This window comes from Macrobrachium nipponense, chromosome 28 (genome assembly GCF_015104395.2).
Source record: "Macrobrachium nipponense isolate FS-2020 chromosome 28, ASM1510439v2, whole genome shotgun sequence".
Classification (NCBI taxonomy): Eukaryota; Metazoa; Arthropoda; class Malacostraca; order Decapoda; family Palaemonidae; genus Macrobrachium; species Macrobrachium nipponense.
In genome coordinates this window covers 31,495,233-31,519,638 of record NC_087217.1, presented here as the reverse complement: position 1 = coordinate 31,519,638, position 24,406 = coordinate 31,495,233, and the positions used below count along the sequence as shown (strand labels likewise).

Sequence of the window (24,406 nt, the reverse complement as noted above, 5' to 3'; positions counted from 1 at the left end):
GATTTGTTCGTGTTCCCTTTGATATTAACCCTCTATGCCGAAGAAGGGTATAATAAAAATCGTCTCCCGTATGCCGAGGCAGTCTCGAGTGAGCGCCGAAGCAAAAAAATATTTTTTTCAAAAATCACAGCGCGCCTAGTTTCAAGATTAAGAGTTCATTTTTGGCTCCTTTTTTTGTCATTGCCTGAAGTTTAGTATGCAACCATCAGAAATAAAAAAAAAATCATTATCATATATAAATAATGTGATATATGATAGCGCAAAAACAAAATTTCATATATAATTGTATTCAAATCGCGCTGTGAGCAAAATGGTTAAAGCTAACGAGTTAATTTTTTTTCATTGTATTGTACACTAAATTATGATCAATTTGGTATATAACACATTGTAAAAGGATCAAAGCAACACAGAAAATATTATCACAAAATAATGCATGAATTCGTAACGCGCGGACGTAAAAAAATTTTTTTTCTTAAATTCCCCATAAATCTAAATATTGTTCTAGAGACTTCCAATTTGTTTCAAAATGAAGATAAATGATTGAATACTGAAAGAGTTTTAGCTTACAATTGCAGTTTTTGACCATTTCGAACGCATTAAAGTTGACCAAATGTCGAATTTTTTTTTATATATACAGTAACCTCCCCGTTAACACGAGTTCTGTTAACACGATTTCGATCTTACACGAGTTCAAAATCATACAGAAAAATTCTGCTAACACGTAATATTCGATGTTACACGATTTGAATTTTCCGCTGAGAGCAAGAGCGCGGGAGGTGTGGCGAGAGTCTGACTCACCCCACCTTTCCCGCGCTCTCTCTCTCTTGCCTGCTGGGCGCTGGCTCAGTGTGAAGCCAGCCCTCGCAGTGAGAAGAGCCAATATATTCTAGCATTGGTTAACATAATAGTGCGTACTTTACTACAGGTAGTCGTCTAGGTTCTGGCAGAGCTGTCGTAAATTGTCTTTCCAGCATATTGAGTAAATTGAATCATGTTTGTGCTGTCTTTTTATCTTTTTTTTTTTTTAACCATATTCAAACCAAAACACATGCGTGTACATGTACGTATTTGTTCGTTTGCATTTTCATTGACAACTTACTAGCCTACATGTACATTTTATATCATCCCAAAAATGTGCATGTATAGTACCTATTATTACGTTTAGCATATGAAATCTTATCATGCTCGAACTCCTTGATTAATACTTACTTTTATCACTGTATTTAACATTTTATTGCAGGCATTCAGACCATCTGTCTGGTCTGTTTACATTTCTTATCCGCCATTTGCATTGACAATCGGCTACACATTATTATACATACTTTTTTTATTTATTTATATGTTTGAATTAAATGCATAATTTCTTATTATATTTGATTTATTTGCAAAACAGAAATACAAAATGAATTACTAAAATACGAATCTTACCAGTTTTTCGAACCAAAATTTTACTCTGAAAATATAAAACAAAACATCGTCTGCTGTTTTCTCTAGCGACCGTTTGTACTGTTGGCCAACACGTCTATGTACGTAAAGTAGTAATACACAAAGTTTTATTAACAGTATGTAAATTATTTTTTTTTCTTTATAAAAACTTCAGGACAAACTACAGTAATGCATAGATAGAATTGATTTACAGTACAGAAAAAACATGAACATACAGAAAATAAAAATTACGAAACATTTGAAAATTTGAAAAAAAAGAAAAAGAAAGAAATTGTCTGCTGGTGATCGTCCGGGTCATCCGATTCCGTGGTAGTACTACTGGTAGTGGGGACAGGGTAGACTGAGATGTTGGTTTAAAACATAAACATGCTTAGTTTTGTTTGAATGGTCCGTTTTTTCTTCTCTTCATAAATTTCTCGGAGATGAGCGCGCTGACGGTAGCGGGAAAAACTATCGTACGCACGCTCGACGTATTTTAGCCAAATATAAAATTAAATATTATTGTATATTATTATATTGTCGTAGCTGTCGTAAAGTCGGTCTGTCATAAGTTGCATAGTTCGTAAGTAGACGACTACCTGTATATAAAAAAAAAAAATATATATATAAAGTGGTTTTTTTTCTGGCAAAATCCCCAAAATAGATTAAGTTTCCCATTGCCCTGGAACCGTTAACCCCCTTATTTCCATTATTTTCGTTATGGAGAAATACTTCCCTGTTTTTAACACGAATTCGGCTAACACGACATCTCCAGGAACATAACCCTCGTGTTAACGGGGAGGTTACTGTATTTTTTTTCATATGCAAATATTTCAAAAATGAGTAAAGCTACAACCTTCAATTATTTTTTGTTGTATTCTACATGAAATTGCAAACATTTTCATATATAAAAAAAACTATGAAACGCCTAATATGAAACGTAGCAAATATAACGATAATGCGACGTACGTATTTCGGAGATTTGCGGCAGAGAATCCGCGCATGGAGGGAAGGAAAGTTTTTTTAAAAATTCACCATAAATCTAAATATTGTGCTAGAGAATTCAAATTGTTTCCAAATGAAGATAAATGACTGATATTACTAGACTGTAAGAGTTTTAGCTTACAATTGCGTTTTTTTTTTCGACCATCGGTAGAGTCAAAGTTGACCGAACGTGGTTTTTTTTACTATTTATCTTGATTTATATGCAAATATTTCAAAATTGAGAAAAGCTACAACCTTCAATCATTTTTAGTTGTATTCTACATGAAATTGCGCACATTTTCATATATAAAACTTTATGTAACGGCTAATTTAAAATGGTGTAAACATTACGACAATCGCACAAAAAAATTTCTGATTTTTTTCGGAAGTTACCGTGCGGACGTAAGGAAAATGTTTTTTTTTCATAAATTCACCATAAATCGAAATATTGTGCTAGAGACTTCCAATTTGTTGCAAAATGAAGGTAAATGATTGAATATTACTGGAATATAAGAGTCTTAGCTTACAATTGCGTTTTTCAACCATTTCGGTAGAGTCAAAGTTGACCGAAGGTTGAAATTTTGGCACTTATCATTTTTTACATGAAAATATATCAAAACTGATAAAAGCTACAACCATGGGTTGTTTTTAGTTGTATTGTGCATGAAATTGCACACATTTCCATATATAAAACTTTATGTAACGGCAAATTTAAAATGGTGCAAACATTACGACAATCACACACAAAAATTTATCGGAAGAGTTATGGAGCAGACGTAAGGAAAATGTGTTTTTCATAAATTCACCATAAATCGAAATATTGTGCTAGAGACGTCCAATTTGTTGTAAAATGAAGGTAAATGATTGAATATTACTGGAATATAAGAGTTTAGCTTACATTGCGTTTTTCGACCATTTTCGGTAGAGTTAAAATTGATCCGAAGGCTGAAATTTTGGCACTTATCGTTATTTATATGAAAATATTTCAAAACTGATAAAAGCTACAATCATGAGTATATTTTTTTTATTCTACATGAAATTGCGCACATTTTCATATATAATACTCCAAGTAACGGCTAATTTAAAATGGTGCAAAAATTATGTCAAGGTGACAAAATAATTTCTGAGATGTGTCACTGATACGTTTTAGTGCGATAAGAAAGAAATTCGCACTTGCACGCCTGCGTAACAATTGTAAACAAAACAAAGGCTTGATCCGTGAGCTCCCAGCATCCCCCAAGGCGCTTGATTCAAAAGTTTTCGCCTGGTAGGCCTATAAGTATTTTTCCGCGAATTTTTAAAAAAAAAAAAAACTTTTTTTTTATGTCGACGTTTAATACGTCCAAATCGGACACCGGGAGAACAATTTTATGTCGACATTTAAATACGTCCAAATCGGCGTAAGATGGTTAAGAGCAGCCCATTTTTATTAAAGGCTACCATTAAGTTTTCTCTTTCCGGCAATCATTTGAAAAATTATCCCCATTCTGAAGTTGTAAATGAATTATATAATAACTTGTATGTAGATGATTGGTTGTCAGGTGTTGACAGTGATGCTGAAGCATGTGTCAAGTTCAACAAGACAAGCAAAATTATGGCTGAAGCTGGTATGTCATTGTCTAAGTGGAATTCAAATAGTAGAGGTTTAAGGGGGAAATTCCATGAGATATTTGAACTATCTGGGGGAGATGAATCTGTGAAAATTCTTGGTATGCAATGGCTTCCTAAAGAAGATTGTTTTACATTTAATGAATTTATTATTGAATCTCAGTTTGAAGTGATATCTACTAAGAGGAATGTTCTAAGTGTCATAGCCAGATGCTTTGACCCTCTTGGCTTAAAATTAGTCCATTTGTTATGCTTGCTAAAATTCTTTTTCAGGATAAATGGAGACTTGGGCTTAACTGGGATGAAGTATTGCCTAAAGAATTGCATTTGAAATTTCAAAATTGGTTAAAGGGTTTTAGAAACTATACCCTATGAAGATTCAGCGAAGTCATTTTTTTAGCCTATTATGGAAAGGCATGAAGGGTTTAGAACTTCATTCCTTTGGGGATGTATCTGTAAGGGGCTTTGGGGCCTGCAGGAAATGATCAATTTAAACTTTCTCTTGTTTTGAGTAGTGGTAAAGTAGCTCCTATCAAGAAAGTTTCATTGCCTCGTTTAGAGTTGTTAGGTGCATTAATTTGTGCATGTTTATTAGTATTTGTTAAATCTGCACTATGTCCTACGGAGGATGTGTCCTATTATTGTAGGACAGATTCGAGTGTTGCTTTATCTTGGATAAAGGGAGACCCTAGTCAATGGAAGACTTTCACAGCTAACAGTTACTGAAATTCAGACGTTAACCTCGCCTAGTTGTTGGTATCATTGTCCAGGTAAGGAAAACCCTGCTGATCTCATCTCTAGAGGGATTGCTGCTGAAAGACTTGTTCTTTCTGATATAAAAATTTTTGGAAGTAATTGTATTTTTCCTAACTATACAAACCTGAGGTCCTTTACATAAGGAATTACTATTCAGCGCCAGCTGGACCGGTCGTAAGATTTACTAACAAGGTAGTTCGGCAGTAACTGCTTGTCCGATGGTCGGGAGTCCCGCCCAACTGGAGGTAGACATCACTTTGCTTTAGGCCCAAGAACAGAGTGAGGGGTGGCATGAGAGGGGACTATATGTAAAGGACCTTAGGTTTATATAGTTAGGGAAAATGGAATTTTCATTATAAAATAACATTTTATTGCATACTTACCGAACAATTATACAGCTGTAGGTTCCCTACAAATAGCAGACAATAGATTCAAAACTACCACGGTGGTGTCGCCATTGCAAAAATCTGTACTCTAAATGAAAACTTCAAAGAACTTTTTCTCTATTTATTTAACATGTAGCTACTGTCACAACTGTATAGATATTTAATGTTATGCTGTTTATTAATTACATTACGTACAGTTTGTGAACATTAATGTACATTTGCTTGTATTATTCTACAGAAGAATGATATTTATGTTCCCATTTATATTTTCTCATTGCACGTATTGTAAGACCACTATTTCGTTATGCATCGTGGCAACAATGTAATTAGATGTGTCAACACTGCCTTTATTTCCCGCCATATGCATAGTCAGTCACTGTCCAGTGGTCATTGTAGTGACAAGCGCGGACCTGCTTCCCGCTACTGTCGTCTTGATGTCTGTTTATCTTCATTACAAGACTTTAAAGAACCTATGGATTTAATTTGTCACCCCTTCATTCCATTTCTTGCATGGATGTATGTGGCAGCATCCCACACAACAACAAGTGAAATGCATTCAAGAATATACATTAGTTTCATGTGATGAATTACACTACAAATACTCAATAAAATAAAACACAGCATGCATACATACTTTTGTCTGAAAAAAACAAACTCACCCTGTTTTGATGCTGATGCCACCACCTGTTCCACTAACCCAACCAAGACTGTAGAACACTTGGCCTAATTCACATATTAACTCAGTAGGATGTTTCTGGCCTCTTCTTAAGGACTGATTCAAAGTGTTTTGCTTTGGCTTTGGACGACCAAGTGGTTTTCGAGCTACCCATGATCCTAGGAAAATTTAAGTAAATATCAGTGATATTACTACAACAGAAGTGTGTAGGCCTAAAAATAGGACATGCTTTAGCATAAAGCACTATATTAAAAAGAAAACTATCACAACTAAATATTACCTGATTCTAATGTCTGTCCTTTAGGTCTGCCTCGCCTTGACTTCTTTTCAACAATATTGAAAAAAACTTCTTCATCGCTGTCTGAATCATCAAAATGGAATGATCTCCTCTTCCTTCCACTTCGTCTTCTTGATGGCAAAGCTCTGAATGTTTTAGCTGCTTCTGAAACGTCAGCATCTGCCTCTTCATCCACTGGCTCTGCTATGGGTTTTTAAGCAACCCATATTAATAGGAAAATTCCAGGAAAAATTAATTTTGATACCACATAAAAAGTAGAACTACAAAAAGGGCATGCTCTATCAAAATATGTTATTTTAATGATAAAATAAGGTTTCAAATATACATTGGTACCTTGACATACGAAAGGCTCAACTTACGAAAAACTCGAGATACGAAAGCAAATACGTACAAAGATTTTTTTGGTTCTACATATGAAAATACAGTAGAGACCCGGTTCACGACCGTATTAGTACTCGACATAATCGGATTTCGCCACTAAATTTCCAATAAACTTTGTATCTGTTTTCAACCAAAAAACCAGTTTCCGACCCCCGACCATATGATGTTTGTAAACAAAACTGTTTCTGCCAGCCGCTGCTAGTTGGCGTCATCCAGTGCTACCAAATGTAGTACAATTTCATGTTTTTTAGCATAATTTGACCCAACAATTGGAGCTTAGCATAATTTCTTTCACACTTAGGGTTCTAGTACAATTTTAGAATGTATTTTCACTAAAATTTTAAATAAAATGCAGAAAATTCCTCCATTTCATACACAGCTATAGTGAATGTATCTTCAGAGTGAAATTGCCTCAAAAGCAGCACTAACAAATGAGTTAATTGCTAAGTTTGAACCCAACTAAGGAATGTTAAATTTTGTGAATATAAATAAATACCCACAGTGGCATGACAAACGATCAGTAAAGTGTTAGTAATGTTTTTTCTTCATGAGTAAAGAATTACCTTTTTTCCTTTTTTAAGTTTGTTTTTTCAGTAGTTATCAAAATTTTAATTATGTCTGAAGTGATTTTCACACAATTTTCAAGTATTTATTCATTGTGTATGTGATCTGTTAAAGAAAAATAGTGTTTCAGTAGCATGATAATGATCAAGTAATAAGTACATATGGTTTTTTCTTCTTGAGTAGAGACTGTTTGTTTTGTTTACCTTTTTTTTTGTTGTTTTAATTTTTCAGTAAATATCAGTAAATAACAAAATGTTATATTTGAAGTAATTTTCACATATTTTCAAGTATTTATTAATTGTTTATGTGACCTGTTAAAGAAAAATAGTTCTGCGTGGCATGATAATGATGCAGTAATAAGTAAAATTTGTTGTTTTTCTTCACATTTGTATGTGTGATCTTCACACATTTGTCAAATAGTATAATAGTGATTGCATATCAAATAGTGTACTAGTGGATTGCGTAATGTGATCTATTAAAGAAAAATGGTGTTTTATTACGAGTTTCCTAACATGTAAAGATAATCAATTATTTAGTTATTTAATATTGTCTGTTCGTCACTTTGTATCATTTCACCTAATATATAAATGTTTTAAATTTCCATTACATCGTTGTTTTAGCTCAAATGTATTAGAGAAATGAGATAATGATAGATTAATAGCATAATTCTGGCACAAAATTGCACCATATTTGGCATAAATTCTTGCTTGGACCGACCAGCATAATTTACCAAAATGGTTGGTAACAAACCCTGTGACGCCACTCAGCATTGTTTAAAGTCCGCAACTAATGATTACAAACATTCAAACATGTCGTGTCTTGTACACCTTGCGCGCAATTTTCGTTTGCTTTTTGTTTTTCGGTGGTATCAAACTCTATAACGCAGTTACCTTTTGATTCATCATGGGTCCCAACATTACTACTGGCTATCTATTAAAACCTTTTGCTAATGTTAATCTCTAAAATGGAAAAAAGTTTACATGGCATCTCGCCGTTTTCCTTCTTCAAAATGGTTTCCATCATTTTCCAACTCCAAAATAAACCTTAAGTTTCGTCTATTCCTCTCCTCTGCATGAAAGTGATGAGCGAAAAAAAGATTTAATCAAGCACCCTTGCTTGATTTTTTTTTCAAGCGTTAGGCACATATTCTAAACCCAATGCTCACACTTGAGGCGCGCGTTTCAGTAGCAAATGCAATACATATTTTAAGTGTTAGGTTTTGAGTGAAGGCAATGTTACGTACGTAGGTTACATGTGCGGTTCGGTAGCAAATGCAATCTTTAAGCTTTGTTAAGCTTGCCGGTAAAGAAGAAGTTAGTCATAGCTTATATCAGAGAAGCCACTATGCCATATTAAGTGCGTAGTAATTAAGAAATTAAGAAAAATCTTTTATGTCGTACTGTAATACGTCAATGTTTACGTGTAAGATTTGGTAGTGAAACCAGTTTTGTTAACATACGTAACATGTTCGGTTTCGGTAGCAACGCAATCTAAGCTTTTTTTATTTTTAAGCGTGCCGGTAAAGAAGAGGTTACGGTATACATTAATTATAGAAATTAAGTAGATTCTTTTATGTCTACTGTAAAAATACGTCATTGTTTACGTGTGAGATTTGGTAGTGAAACCACTGTCACATACATAACGTGTGCCGTTCGGTAGCGAACGCAATCTTAATCTTTGTTAAGCTTGCTGGAAAAGAGGAGGTTAGCCTTAGCTTAATCAGAGAAGCCGCTATGGTATAGAATAATTATAGAAATTAAGACGATTCTTTTATGGCTACTGTAAAACTGAACGTCAAGTGTGTACGTATGAGGTCTGGTATGACACAGTTTACATATGCAACGCGTGCGCAGTAACGAACGCAATCTGTATGCTTGGTTTATAAGCGTAAAAAAAAAAAAAAAAAAAAAAAAAAAAAATAAAAAAAAAAAAAAAAAAAAAAAAAAAAAAAAAAAAAAAAAAAAAAAGAGGTTAGCTTGATATTTAACTCAAGAGTGCTGGTACGTAATGGTATAGTAATAAAGACATTAAGAAGATTCTTTTACTTATACGTACGTATATACTGTATGTACCATGCAGTACCATACAATTGTCAAAGTCCAATCAAGCTTGAAACCAGCCCTGATATTGGACAATTTGCCGTAAAAGACGCACCTTTTTTATAAGGTCATTTATGAAACAAAATCGTTAGTATCATAACATTACATTTACTGAAAGATAATTTTCAAGCGATTTTGTATACAGTATTGCAGTCGACTCCGTAAAAGATTTACCATAAATTAATATCGAATGTAAACGTTTCTAGGCTTATAGCGATGATATGGTTTGTTACTACCATAGTCCCGATATAAAACCACCAGGGCTGCGCTATGCTTTGTTTACATGCCGACTTACTGTAGGCAAATTTTTGCAAGTTTTTTGATAATATATATTGGGGTTTAATTTTAATAGTGTATTAATTTAATGTAATAATAGACTTTTGCTTTTCAATGTTTTTATTATGTTAGCAACACGTTTTATGTCTACCCACTACACTCATTCTACTTACTATTTAACTAGGTAGCCTATGGCGCTTGGTCACATCGGTTGGACGCAGGCTAGTTTTCTTTTATACTGTATATTATACATTTAAAATTATAATACACGTTTAACATGATATTTATTTAACTTTTAACTTATTTAGTTGTAATTTACATGTAATGTATTGTATAAAAAGGCAAGGTTAGGGTAATAACTGATGGTCAAGAACGGATTAATCCATTTTCAGTTATTTCTTATGGGAAAACTTGATTCAGTTCTCGAAATAATCGAATTTCGACGCTCCTTCTGGAACGAATTACCATCGAGAACCGATGCTCTACTGTAGTTCAAATTACGAAAGGTTGTTGCTGTAAAGTCCTGAGATTCGCCCGGACCACCGAGAACAATTTTAAAACTTGCACGCCGCCAAAAAACTGAGTAAAAACTCGCTACCATCCTCCACTCTTCCCATTGGTTCTTGATGCTAGTCACCCCATAAGTGGGATCCTTGACTCTCCTATTGGTCAGCATCTACCACTTGTGCTCTATGTATTCTATTGGTAAAAGGATGCTGTAAATTGAAAAACTTATTCATGCAATACATTTAATAAAATAAACATTAGGTAAAGATAGAATAAAGAATAGAAATGAATGGTTATTATACTGTTTGGTAGTTTCAGTAGTTGAAGAGAGAGAGAATGAAAATTTGATTACTGTACGTACTGTGTGCTAGATGAAAGTGGTTGCTTGGTGATTGTTCGGTACTCGTAAGTGCTGAACGCAAACAGAAGTTTGGAAGCTTTTTTTTTTTTTTATTGTTTATTATAGTTAATGGTTACTTAATAATTATTTGAAATGAGTACATGCAATACATTTAATTAAAAAAATTTGTGAATTAGATATCATAAAATATAAAATAAATCAGACTGCTATCATCGAAGCCAACAAATATGTATTTTCTAGAATTCTTCTTCTGTTTTAATATTACGTATATGTTTCATTATAGCTGTCAGTAACTCAGTATCTCCATTAGGTAAAGATAGAATAAAGAATAGAAATGAATGGTTATTATACTGTTTGGTAGTTTCATTGGTTGAAGAGAGTAATGAATTGGGATTTAGGCTTACTGTGTGCTAGGAAAAGTGATTGCTTGGCGATCGTTCGGTACTCGTAAGTGCTGAATGTAAACAAACAGTTGGAAGGTTTTTTTTTTTTTTGTGTATTATAGTTAATGATTAATTAATAATTATTTGAAATGAGTACATACTGATTATTTATACATTTTATTGGCATATTCTAAGCTTTTAGCTTCTTAGGTTTAGATGTCAGAATCACAGACTAAGCTACATTAGCAACTGCTAACATAGGCTAGGCTTATTGCTAAGGGACATATGCTAAAGTCCTAATATATGCAGTAAAAATGGGGTTGAACATTACATGCAGTTGAATATTACTCAAGTATGTACAGTATTTTGCCTTTTTGGAGTCATATTTCTTCCGTCGGATCGGCGTCGTAACCCTAGAACATGTGTTGTAAGCCTGGAAATATAATTTACTGGGGTGTTTTTGTAGGGCTTGGAATGGATAAGGCATTTTACATGTAAAATGCAGTTCAAGATACTAAAAGCTCATGATAAGAAGGCTGCCTTGGAATGGATTAATTTTGTATGTCAAGGTACCACTGTACTTACTAAACAATTACATTAGCTTCGCGCTTTCTGTACGCTTTCTTACCTGGCAGTTGAAAATTCAAATTCCTGGCGGCGGTAACGCACTGCCATCGTTTGTGCAAGTGATACAGATCCACCAGGCCCCTTTTTGGGATACCCGTACTGCTAAGCTAAACTCTTCAATTCGTTGTTAGCTGCAATGTCCATCTGTGGGGAGGAGGGAGGGCTTTGATTATGTAATTGTTTGGTAAGTATATGTGAAACCTTATTTTATCATTAAAAATGATATTGTAATGATACAATTAAGTTTGTTCATACTTACCTGGCCAGATATATATATAGCTGTATTTTTCCGAATCCGACAGAAATTTAAAACACTTACGACCACAACACGCAGTGGGAGTCAGGTGGTTAGTACCCATTCCCGCCGCTGGGAGGCGGGTATCAGGAATCATTCCCATTTTCTATTCATAATTTTTATTTCCACTGTCTCCTGAGGGGAGGTGGGTGGGTACTTGATTATATATATCTGCCAGGTAAGTATGAACAAACTTAATTGTATCATTACAATATCATTTTGTTCATGAAACTTACCTGTCAGATATATATATAAGCTGAATCCCACCTTTGGTGGTGGGAGTAGACAGAATAGAAGATTTTAGGAAACATATATATGCAGATAATTGATATCTTGATTCCTTACCTGTTAGCATAGCTGACTTCGTGGTTACTTGCCGCGTAAGTCTGCTTGTGCTACTAGAGTTGCCAGCGAGGTAGAGACCTATATAGCTGGTGCACTCCAGATGATCTGTCAACAGGGGCGAGACCACGACGTGACTAGACCATATTGACCATACCATGAGGGCTAAGAAGTAAAAAAAAAAGTAAAAATATATATATAAAAATATAATATCACCACCTGACCCACCTAGCCAAAGTTAAGGTGTGTTAACTAAGGCTTAAGAGTTTAAGAAGTCACCGTTGTCGGCGACTCAACTACTAAATTAAGAGCTCTTCCTAACCATTTTCTACAGGATAGGATGAGTGGTACTTCTTGCCCCCAAGATTGTGTCTGCAGACACGTATGGGGGGGGGCCCTAGCGAGCAGCAGATCTCATATGCCATCTTACATCTCGCAGGGAGTGTGAATTGAACACAGAGTTGCTTCGCTAAAACATGGTACTCAGGATGTTGCTGAGTGCCATAGCCTCTGTTGAAAATGCTTCCGAGGCCGCGCCCTCACCTCGTGAGCATTCAAATCAAAAAGATTTCAAATTCTTTGTGCAAACACAAAGAAGGAGCTTTTTTGAAAGACCTCCTTAACAATAAAGCCAGGGTGTTCTTCGATATGGGCAAGTCTGGTCTTTTCTGGACACTGCAGATTGTCCGTACGACTTCGACTTTCTTGAGTTTTATGTAGATAAAACTTGAGAGACCTGACAGGGCACAGGACTCTCTGGCTCCTGCCCACTAACTTGTGCCATCCTTGCTTCCAAGCTCCTGGCCCAAGGACAAAACGGGTTTCCATTCTTAGGCCATAACGAAAAGCTTAGAGAGCACACCAGCTTGTGTTTCTCTAAAGCCAAAAAACTTGTGACGATGGCTTAAAATCTCACTAACCCTCTTTGTCGTATCTAGGGTGGTTAGAAAAATGCCTTCCTGATCACATGCAAGAAGTTAACAGGTAGGAGATGTTCGAATGCTTTGACATCAAGAACTTCAGACTATGTCTAAGTTCCATATTGAAAGCTTCGATCTGGACATTGCACAGTCAGTCCGTCTGTACTAACGTCAGGTGACCGAAACCCCAGTTTGACCAGTCAGACGAATCAAGGACAGCAAGGCTGTACCCTGAAGACCATAAGGCCACTATTCTTTCGCTGAAGGATGAGTGTTTGGACTGCCTGGGCGATTCAAGCTAAGCAAACCTTGGGGGGTGTATCAACGCAACCCAACGTTGTTAGCGAATCAACTCCTGAGCCACTCCTGACTCGAGCTTCTGGTGCCAGGAGAAAGGAGCGAGGAGCAAAAAGGCGATTCAGTCCCGAAGGACGAAATGCCTGACAATCCAACCTGGTCTCATGTTAAACGATCACCGGGGGTGTATAAACGCAACCGACTTCGTCAACAAGAAACTCAGGGCTACTATATGTCTCCTGATCTCGCACGAGTGTCTGACTCCGAGAAAACAGGTGAGACAAAAAGTAGATGGTGAGCGAGTTTCGAGATTTCACAGAACTCAAAGATCGTGAAGGGCTTTGTTGTTTGACAGAAGCAAATCTCTGGAGCCCAAAGGCCGTCAACAAACAACATTTGCCAATTTGTATTCTTTAATAGTTGTGACTGCCAGCTTATTCCCATTCTTCAAACGGAAAGGGAAGACTGCAATCTTATGCTGTCACATCTCGTAGTCTGAACGTAGTCAGACTCAGAGCGGAGAGGTTATAGGTACCTTTCGTGTTAAAGGAGACCGACTCTCTCGGAAAAGTCCTTGGAAGGACGTGACCTCTGTGAATCTAGGTCTTGAAGGCCAACATGGGGCGATTAGCGTCATTGTCGCTCCCTGTGATGATATAAATTCATCTTATTACATTTCCTAAGTGATTTGAAAAAGGGGAAAAGAGACTAAACATCCATCCCCGTCAATATCATAGGATGGCGTTTAATGTTACCGCTCCCGGATCGAGAGAAAAAGGGAGCAGAGAAGAAGAAGCCTCTTCGTCCTCAACCTAGCGAAGAGATGAATGAAAGACGTCCCTAAAGTCTTCCACAACTCTTCAACATACTTCTAAAGAAAGATTCCACTCGGAAGTCAGTAGTTGCTGCCTTCGATCGAGACGATTCGAACGGACTTTTGCAATCCTGTAACGAACCTCTAGAGGATCGTTCCATTCTACGCCTGTTGTTATAATAGGCTCTTTCTCGTAAACCCGAACCGGACCGAGAGAAGATACTTCCTAAGATATGAGAGAGCTGTGGAAGATCAGAGTTGATATGGACCATGGTTCCAAAAACTCGTTTCGAGGACTGGAGGACAAGACTTGAAATTACTTCACTTCTTTCAGATTATGATCCAGGACATCTGAAACCCTCTCCAGATGTCCGGCAACTTTCTTTCTATCACCTCAAGAGATACTTAACGCACCGAGAGATGTTTCAGAAAAATCATTCCTAGATCTTTAATAAAATTTCAGTTTCCCGGTAGGAAAAAACTGTAGAGGTCTGAATTGCAGTCTATTCAGGGAAACAACTTCTTTAGGAAGGAAATGGGTCCCAGCAAGCTCATCCATTCCCTCACACAGTATGTTTACTTCCCTAATAAGGCTGCGCTTTGCCTAAGCAAGAGAGCATATAATAGTGCAATGTTGTGGTAGACTCGTAGTCCTATTACCGTGCCGGTAACGAGCACCGAAAGGAGTAAGATATCTCTGTAGAACATATTAAGGCCAAACGAATGCAATGTTTATTCATTCATGTAAGAAATCCCTCAATCTTAGGCTAAAGTCCGTGATTGTAGGGCAGAGATACAGTTCGTCAGTCAATCCCGCAGGAGAGAGAGAGACGTAACTGCCAGCACAGAGATACGGTTAGTCAGTCAATCCCGCAGGAGAGAGAGACTTAACCTACAGCGCATGACAGCGAACGAGTTGGTACTGGCTCGTTTGGACTGGAGGAGAGAGGAGTCAGAGGACAGTGACAGCAGCAGCTTACGATCGTCCGTCATCGTCGTCTCTTAACTTTATGCCTGGGTTGCCAGCTACCCTATTCTATGAAGAAAAAGGTTCGTTATTTTTAGCATAAAGAGACTCTCAAGCTGGTATATTTAAGCGAACAGAAAAACGCTAAATATATAGATGCGTTTGTGTCGTCAGAACACTACCATACAACGGTAAAAGATAAATCGGAAACTCCTGGAAGGCTGCAGGGAGTAACGATTAAATGTCCCTTAAAATGGACCATAGACCTCTCGGTTGCCATCCGAAGAGGTAACTACAGCAAGCGTATATGACTTGAACCAAACCAGAAATAAATAACGCAAGGCAAAATATGAAATTATATCACAATAAAGTTTGTTCATACTTACCTGGCAGACTATATATAGCTGAATTCGGAAATACAGCTACATACATATCTGACAGGCAAGTTTCATGAACAAAACTTAGGAGAATCGAAGCAGTCAGCTCAAGCTTCTTATGTTATTGGACATAAGCGTTTTTCATTGACGTAGTCTACAAAGTCTATTTTCTTGTACGAGTCTGCGAATGACGAATGAGAGCTCTTCCGAATCTTGTTCAATTAAAGAGCTTATTCGCTTACGCAATATCAAGTTAATGAGATGTTTGTCAATGAGAACTAACCCATTTACGGGACAAAGAGATATTTTGTCAATGAGGGGATACCCACTTACTTGACAAAACGATAGTATATTGTCAATGGGGGAAAGTCACTGAATTGACAAAACGTAATCCAGGAAGTCGAGCATTTATTTTCCGATTCCCGTCTCAAACGAGGAAGGGGCAAGAATCCTGTTAAGAGACTGGGCTTACGTCAGGTATTACGACGATGTTCAATTCGGCAGCGTAGTCCCGACTAGGAACTAACAAAATCTATCATCTGAAAGACCCTTTCAGATGGGCTAAAAAGCTGGCAAAATTATCCTGGGAAGAGGAAGAAACTCTCCAACCAGCTTCCTCTCCCGTATCACAACTAATGCCTGCTAAAGCTTAAAATTTATTGGCAGTATGGCAAAGGCAGTCCTGTCTTGCGCTTTCCTGAAGAGCGTACTTTTGATGAGTGCCTTTGCAAGAAATCCTACTGAACGTTGCCGAGAGTCCTGACGTGCAGGACATCGAGCCTTTATAACCCGTAACTGCCTTATCACAAAGTCTTGACTGCGGTAGTGGCAACTTAAATTTATTGGCAGAATGGCAAAGCTTGCGGTAGAGCAAACGAGAACTTCCCTTGAGCTTGCCTTAACTCCATCCACCTATGCGAAAAGCAATATTAATTGACAGAGACCTCTTGAATTCACGAAACCCGATGTCTGCTGGGTTTCGAAGAAGTTGTCTGTTCACTTTAAGCTTACTCCGAAGCACTGCCTACTTCACATTCTTTGCAGGTGAGGTAGAAGGTATCATCGAAGGTAGAGGTAAAAATTCTTTAAGCCCAAATCTGAAACAAGAGCTTGAAGAGTTCAACAGAAACGTTCAGCCAGGCGACACACCTGGCGTGCGCTGGTGCACGCTCGGCGTCCACTGGAGCGCGCTTGGCGTCCACTGGAGCGCGCTCGGCGTCCATTGGAGCGCGCTCGGCGTCCACTGGCGCGCACGCTCGGCGTCCACTGGCGCGCGCTTGGGCGTGCACACCCGCGCGCCCCTGGCTTGGGCGTCCGCTCTCAAAAGCTTACTGCTACTATGACTTCTTTTACGTATTTCTCGGTGGAAAGACGGACACGAGTTCAGGCGACGTTCGCCTTCTTACTTCTCACTGAAACGCATAACGAGAGAGAGAGAGAGAGAGACGTGAAGCGTCCTCTTCTATAAAGCTCTATTTAGAGGGCGCGAGTCCATCCGAAAGCTCCAACCCCTGCGCGGGGAGGACGCTTCGGAGGACGAAAAGAAGCAATCCTTCAGGATTCGTGCACGTGCACGCACTTAGGCAGTCTGGGGATCATCAAGAAACTGCCGAAGGCACGCCAGATCGGTGGGGGTTCCTCGTAACCCTCCTTCGGCTTTCGACATGCTCTCTCACTGGTTCTGGGAGTCAAGCAGAGGTCCCGGCCTCCAGAGGCGAAAAAAACGAGGCCGATCGGACGCACCCTCCACTACACAAGGGGTATCACTGCACTCTGCAACTTTCACTTTTACTCTCTAAAGCAAGCACTTTCGGATTCTAAGTTACGAATCGAAAGGAGTAATCAGAGAAAGGGCAATTTCTCTACAGACACTGCTTAGGTCGCCCGAAGGCAACACTGCAGGGTTAGAGTAACAATTACAGAAGTAGCACTTCACAGCAATGAAGGAGAGCGAGCACCTCTCGTAGACATATACATAGCCCGTAGGCCATACTACAGGGTTATGCAAAATAAAGTCTACAGGAAGGTTAGCAGGTTCACTACCCTGACTTTTGTTACTGATTAATTGCGTACATACGAATCATACGTCTTCCTTACGGAATTAGACATGTTTACTGATTAATTGCGTACATACGAATCATACGTCTTTCCGTTACGGAATAGACAAAGTCTCACACTCCTTACATGACAAATCTCAACAAAGAAGCAAGACCCATACCCCTCTCGTACATACCAAGTGCGAATCTACCGAAGCTTACGGTAGCCCACACCCCCCATATCTTTGCAGAACAACCCCAGTCTGAAACTAGCCTAACTAGATTCAGATATTTTATGCAAAAATGAATCAAATTCAAATCAATTTAAGATAGCGTATGCCTAGCCACAAATCCAAGTGAATAAATCAAAAGACAATTAGGATACTTAGCGGCAATGAAGTTTCCAAAATCCTAAGACGGAGGTACTGAAAACAGGTGTTTTCAGCACCGGCGACAGAAAAATTATGAATAGCAAAATGGGAATGATTCCTGATACCCGCCTCCCAGCGGCGGGAATGGGTACTAACCACCTGACTCCCACTGCGTGTGTCGTAAGTGTTTAAATTTCTGTCGGATTCGGAAAAATACAGCTATATATATATCTGACAGGTAAGTTTCATGAACAAATATTATTTTCACATAAGTGACTTACCAAACAATTACATTAGCTGACTCCACATTACCCGGAAGGTGGGTATATGGACAGCTTTCTGAATAAAAATTAGTCATGTGCTCACATTATATATAATGTCTGCAGTACCTTACCTTATGAGAGAGCAGCTACATGTAGATACTGCCTCTGGCCGGCGCTCTCATTAAACATGGAGGAGTACGGGGACAGTAATGGCCATGTGTCCCTACTAATGGTGGGATTTTTGCAATCATGTAAGTACACCGATGATTGACAAAAATGAACAATAATTTGCCCTTGCCCTGGGTGAAAAGACCAGATAAAAACTACACAACACCATCACCTACACTAAAAACCATATGATACCCCTTTAAAAACCAGAAATATTTAAGAACTGGTGGGTACTTCAGGTACATGTACCCCCAGGCTTCCCACAAACTCAAAAAACCTCAAATTCAAGGCGAGGAGATAGTAGAGAGAAACACCGGGTCACCCTATGCTTTGTCTGCCAACACCATTCCCGCTACTGACAATGGTCCCAATCTAAAGCAGTTTTCGTAAGTAGTTTCCACCTCCTTCAAATAGTGTGATGCAAACACCGATTTCGACCTCCAGAATGTTTGTTTGCATAATGGAGGAAATTAGAGACATATTTTGTCTGAAAGCCAAAGAGTTTTGTTACTGCCCGAATCTTGTGCGTCTTCACTTTCAGCACCCTAAGAGCATGTTCCTGAGTTTGGGCATGCACTTCTCGGATCAAACTCCTCAGGAAAAAGGACACTGCATTCTTTGAAAGTGGTCAAGACGGGTCTTTTACCAAGCACCAGAGTCGGTTCGACTCTCCTCTCACAGTTTCTGTCCTAGTCAGGTAGTGTCTGATGGCTCTGACTGGACACAATGTATGTTCCTAATCTTCCGACCCGACTAAGTCCGATAAGTTCTTTATTGTGAAAAAACGGGGCCAAGGATTCGAAGGATCCTCATTTTTAGCAAGGAAGTCTGTTACATAAGAACAAACTGCATTGCCCTGGGCAAAACCCACTTCCTTACTCATCGCCAGCAACTCGCTTACTCTTCCTGCTGTGGGCTTAAGGGCGACTAGGAATAGTGTCTTCCCTAGTTACGTCTCTCAAGGTTGCCGAATTCAACGGTTCGAATTGGGGGACGTTGAGCCACCTTAAAACTACATCCAAATTCCATTCCACTTCATTAGGCTTGAAAATCTTGGAGGAACTAAAGGATCTGATCAGGTCAATGATGTCCTGATTTGACGAGATGTCGAGGCCTCGATGCTTGAAAACTGATGAAAGCATGGCCCTATATTCTTTAATAGTTGAAGTGGCCAACTTCTTGGCGTCCCTAAGAAATAAAAAAAATTCTGCAATTTCTGTTATAGATGTTTCAGAAGAAGAGATGCTATGTCGTCTGCACCATGACCTAAAGACTCTCCACTTGGACTGGTAGGGCTTGGCAGAAGAGCTTCTTCTGCAGCTAGCAATAGCTTCTGACGCCCTTCTCAAAAAACCTTTTGCTCTGACCAGGTTCCTAACAGTCTGAATCCTGTCAGGGCCAGAGTGGACAACCCTTGGTGATCGGTTGAAATGGGGTTGTCTGAGAAGCGATGGATTTTGTGGAAGTAGTCTGGGAAAATCCACCAGCAGATTGAGAAGGTCCGGGAACCACCCTTTCCTGGGCCAGAATGACGCTACTAGGGTCATCGTCACATCCTGGTGCGATTGAAGCTTGTTTAAGACCTCTCTTATCATCCCGAGGGGAGGAGAAGCGTAAACATCCAGTCCTGCCCAATTTAGCAGCATCGCATCTGTTCTCCACGGTAGTGGTTCTGGAATTGGAGAACAGAAAATGGGAAGGCAATTGTTCCTCGATGTGGCGAACAGGTCTACTGATGGTCTTCCCCAAAGCTTCCAGAGGTCCTGACACACTCTCATTTAGAGTCTATTCTGTTGGTAACACCTGATTCACCCAACTCAGTTCGTCTGCAATCACGTTCATTTCCCCTTGCACGAATCTTGGAAAACGGGTGATCCTCTTCTCGTTCGTCCAGGTAAGAGGAGATCTTCGCTATCTTGTTGAGAAGAGAACGAGTAGGTCCCTCCCCTGCTTCTGTACATATGACAACGCTGTGGTGTTGTCCGAGTAGACCACTATGTTTCTTCCGGTGACTAAATGGTCGAATGTTTGTAGCCCTAAGAGGATGGCCTTCAATTCCTTCCCATTGATGTGCAAGGTCTTTTCTTGTTCTGTCCTAGACCTGATACTCTCGTCCCTCCTAGGGCTCCACACCCGCTGTCTGAGGCATCTGAGAAGAACTGCAGGTCGGGTTTGACACGACTAGGGAAATTCCTTCTTGTAATCTTTCCCTAGAATGCCACCAACGAAGATCCACCTTTATCTCTTCCGTCAGGGGGAAAAATAATGAGTCCGATTGTCTTCCGAGACCAATTTGCTTTCTGGAAGAACTGAAATGGCCTCATGTGAAGGCGTCCTAACCTGACAAAACTCTCCACTGAAGCCAGGGTCCCGAGTAGGCTCATCCATTCGAGAGCTGAGCAGGACGGGCGAACCAGAAATTGCTGGACAGTCGACGGCAGGACTCTATCCTCTTCGGGGAGAGAAAAACCCGAAAAGATAGTCTAGTATCATTCCTAAATCCCTAAATAGAGAATCCTCTGAGTTGGAATCAATTGGGACTGCTCCGTGTTTATCAGGATACCCAATTGCTGTGTCAAAGTAAGCGTCTTCTCCAAGTCCCTCACACACTGACGACTGGATCTGGCTCTCAGGAGCCAGTCGTCTAAGTAAAACAAAAAGCTGTTGTTGATCCCCATCAAATGCAGCCACCTTCCCAGAGAAGCGAGAATCCGAGTAAATACTTGAGGGGCGGTTTGACAGACCGAAGCAGAGGGGGGCTTTGAACTGAACTCTCTTCTTGAAGACGAATCTCAGGAACTTCCTGAGTTCTGATGGATGGGGACAAGGAAGTATGCATCCTTCATGTCGAGATACACCATCCAGTCGCCCGGTTGGATGGCTGACATTACTGATCGAATGGTTTCCATTCGGAATTTCGTCTTCTGGACGGAGAGGTTCACAGCGCTTACGTCCAAAACAGGTCTCCATCCCCCTGATGCCTTGGGGACTAAGAAGAACCTGTTGTAAAACTATGGGGAGTTCGTGTCTGTTACCTCCTCTATGGCCTCTTTGCTGATGAGCTCTTCTACTTCTTTGGCTAAAGCCAAAGCTCTTGTTGATCCTGTCGAGTATGCTGTCAAACAGACAGGTGTATTGGACAGTGGTGATCCTGCGTGAAATGGGATCACATATCCCTCTCGAAGCACACCTATATTACCCACTGTTCCTGCTCCTCTTCGACTCCATTCTTCCCAATAGTCGTGGAGTCTTGCCCCCACGGGTGTGTGAAGGATCTTCCGATCATTTATCTGTCTTAAAGGAGGGTTTCTAGGTAGACTTGGAGGTAGTTCATAGGTTAGTCCTTGGTCTCTGCTGCCACCTCGACTTACCTCCTCGAAAGGGATGCTTTTGTAGAAGGGAAGCTTTGGCTCCTGTCACTGGAGGTTCCTTAGGTCTTCTCGCTGACTGAGACAGAAGATCATTGGTGGACTTTTTCTCGAGGTCCGACAGTACATGCTTGATGGTTTCTTCTGGAAACAGGTGAGATTTACTCAGGGGGGATTTTTGGTTCGTGGTTACTCCTCGAGATGTGAAGGAGCACCACTGTTCTCTCTTCTTGAATACTCCGATAGTGAATAGGGCGGCCAATTCCCCTGAACCGTCTCTCACTGCCCTGTCCACACAGGACAACACATTGAGCCAGTCCGCAGAAAAATCCTCATCCAGAGACTGGCAATCTTCAATTTTCCTGGCTAACACTGCAATTGTCCCAATCCAGAAAACCGAAGACTTCAATCACTTGTATAAGTTCTTCACCAGGTGATCTAACTCGGGTAAGAAGAGAACAACACTTTCGCAGCCGAGAACACTGCTCTTCTGTGAAAGTCCACAAGACCGCAGAAGTGTCCTTGGGAGGAGGCAGAAACTCCCAAAGTAGGAACTCTCCTGTCGCATAAAACCTGTAGGTTTTATTCTGCAGCTTCGACAGAGGGTAGGCGAACAAAGCCCTGCCTGATTCCCTCTTCTTAGCAAGCCAGTCTTCTACTTCCTTCATGCTTGTTTTCTTCTTGAGGACTGAGAAAGAACTGGTTTTCGGTAACCCCAAAGGCGCTGATCTTCTATCCTTCACAAACATCGACGGAGGGAAAGAAGGCGAAGCTCAAAAAGACCATCAATTCTTGAAGTTGATGTTTAAAGGGGCCCAAAGCAGAATCCTCTACCAAAGGTTTGACCTTCGAATCATCCTTGATCGAAGTTGAAGTCGTGGCTGTCGTATGGCTCTTCTTCGAAAACGAACAACTGGGAGTCGAAACAACACAAGACGTCTGTATGAGGCGAACAAGTTGAAACAAACAGCTCAAGACAAATGAGGCAAACAAGTTCAAAATAGCTTGAGACGAATGAGGCGAACGAGTCGAAACTCCTATCGACACACAACGAGGCAAGTCAGTCTCGCAAGCACGCGAGCGCTGTACCGCACGAGTGTGTCCTGACTCCATCCGAAGTTACGCTATCTGAAGAGGACTGATGATCTTTCCTGGAAAATCTGGTCCAGAGCAAAACTGTAGGAGGGTTTGTTTGTGGGGACTCCAGTGCTCCTTGGATTTCTTAATAGGCGGGCGACATCCCTCTCGCACGCTGGGCATGTCTCTTCAATGGACGCGACACTAAATCACTCAATACTTTTCGCCTCCCGACCACAGGAGACTGCACTTCCAAGCCAGACGACAAACGTGCGTCACTGATATCTACGCCTTTCCAGCGGCATTTCCCTGGGCACTCACGAGTCGACGGAGTCGGGGACTGACCATGGGCAAACTCCCCCGCCCCAGTCTCCCTTCGACCTCCGGTATGTCTTCTCCCGAGAGCTGGGAGTGGGACAGGGACCTTCCTCTAGGAGATCAGGGGAACGGACAGCACCTCCTCGGACATGACACTGACCACTTGGCCTAACACTGGCCTTTTCACTGACTTCTCTACAAAATGACATTCCCAAATGACATTCCCAAATCCATACGGATTTCGCCAAGAACTCAAATTTCTTGTCCACCTCGGAATCTAACACGGAAATGGTGTTGGGATCGGAAACATGGGATACCTGGTCTGGAGTAATTGGTACTGAAGTTGGAGGACTATCAATAGGTGAAATATTAGATAAAAGTGGAGAAAATAGTGAAAGTTTGTTCGCCTCTAAAGGCACGGGAGTTGTCTCTACTCTAGATTTACTACCCGCTCTAAGAGCTGCTTTCCTTTTCCTATCTTTGTCCATTTTATCCCAAATAAGCTTGAAAGTCTTCCAACCTTGTTCATCTAACTACGGCACTCCATCACAAGTTAATTCCTTGCTACAGCAAATGACCCTTACATTTAACACATTTGGAGTGCGGATCGTAACATAGTTTAGCTAATCTAGTTTTGCAGCCACTGCTGCAAAACCTAACTGACGAAGAACTAGCATCAGATATCTTCGTAATAACTTGTTAATAACTAAGCAGCTAACTGATGAAGCAAAAAAGCCAACCAAGAAATTGTACATCACCAAAAAGAAAAAATCCACAATGGCGACAAAAGTCGACTGCAACAACAAACCACCAGTGTTACCCCGTGGCCGGCAGAAAACGAATAGAAGAGTTTAGCTCAGCAGTACCTGGTATTTGAACTTTTGACTGCCAAGTAAGAAAGGGTACAGAAAGCATACAGCTAATGTAATTGTTTGGTAAGTCACTTACGTGAAATTACAAAATTAAAAGGAAAATTTTCAACTACATGTTACTGGTATATATATGTCCTTTTAGCCTACCTTGCTTACTATCCTCTTTAGCACTGTTATATACATCCTCTTCATTATTGTCTGACTCATCACAAGAGGATGTTCTCTTCTTACTTCCTCTTTGTCTTTTTACTGGTGAAGCATCGTCAGTTTTAGCTGCTTCTGGAAAGTCTGTATCCAGCTCTGCATCATGAACCTCTTCAACTGGCTCTGCCCTAACACCTCTCTTGCTTCCTCTTCCTTTTCTTGGCTTGGATAAGCCTTTTTTGCCAGCAGCAACTGGGGCAGAATTTTCCTCTCCTGACATTGTTTCCGGTACTTGAGTGAAGAGATTAACTATTCTCTGTGGAAAGGAACTACATTTTAATTACAAGTTCAAAAGCCCCCCTTTTTTTTTTTACATAACATTTATCAAATTGTGGAAAGAGGTGGCAAAATAAATACAACACTGATTACTTTTAAATTTATTACCT

The 24,406-nt window shown here is 39.9% G+C and overlaps 2 protein-coding genes across 4 annotated transcripts in view; one reads left to right on the top strand and one right to left on the bottom strand.

Annotated features, from left to right (window-relative positions):
• Window positions 1-24,406, top strand: part of LOC135201646 (probable methylthioribulose-1-phosphate dehydratase) — a 145,609-nt gene that overhangs the window by 26,502 nt on the left and 94,701 nt on the right. The window lies entirely within an intron of this gene.
• LOC135201645 (uncharacterized) lies at window positions 5,268-24,313 on the bottom strand. Of its 2 annotated transcripts, none has more exons than XM_064230742.1 (3): window positions 23,964-24,313; window positions 6,116-6,313; window positions 5,268-5,993 (listed from the first exon to the last, which is right to left on the bottom strand). In XM_064230742.1, the coding sequence occupies exons 1-3, from the start codon at window positions 24,238-24,240 to the stop codon at window positions 5,815-5,817; spliced, it is 654 nt and encodes a 217-aa protein (XP_064086812.1). In that variant the 5' UTR covers window positions 24,241-24,313; the 3' UTR covers window positions 5,268-5,814. The 2 variants fall into 2 exon arrangements, with proteins under 2 accessions (XP_064086812.1, XP_064086811.1); XM_064230741.1 differs by having other exon boundaries at window positions 6,116-6,316; window positions 23,964-24,312.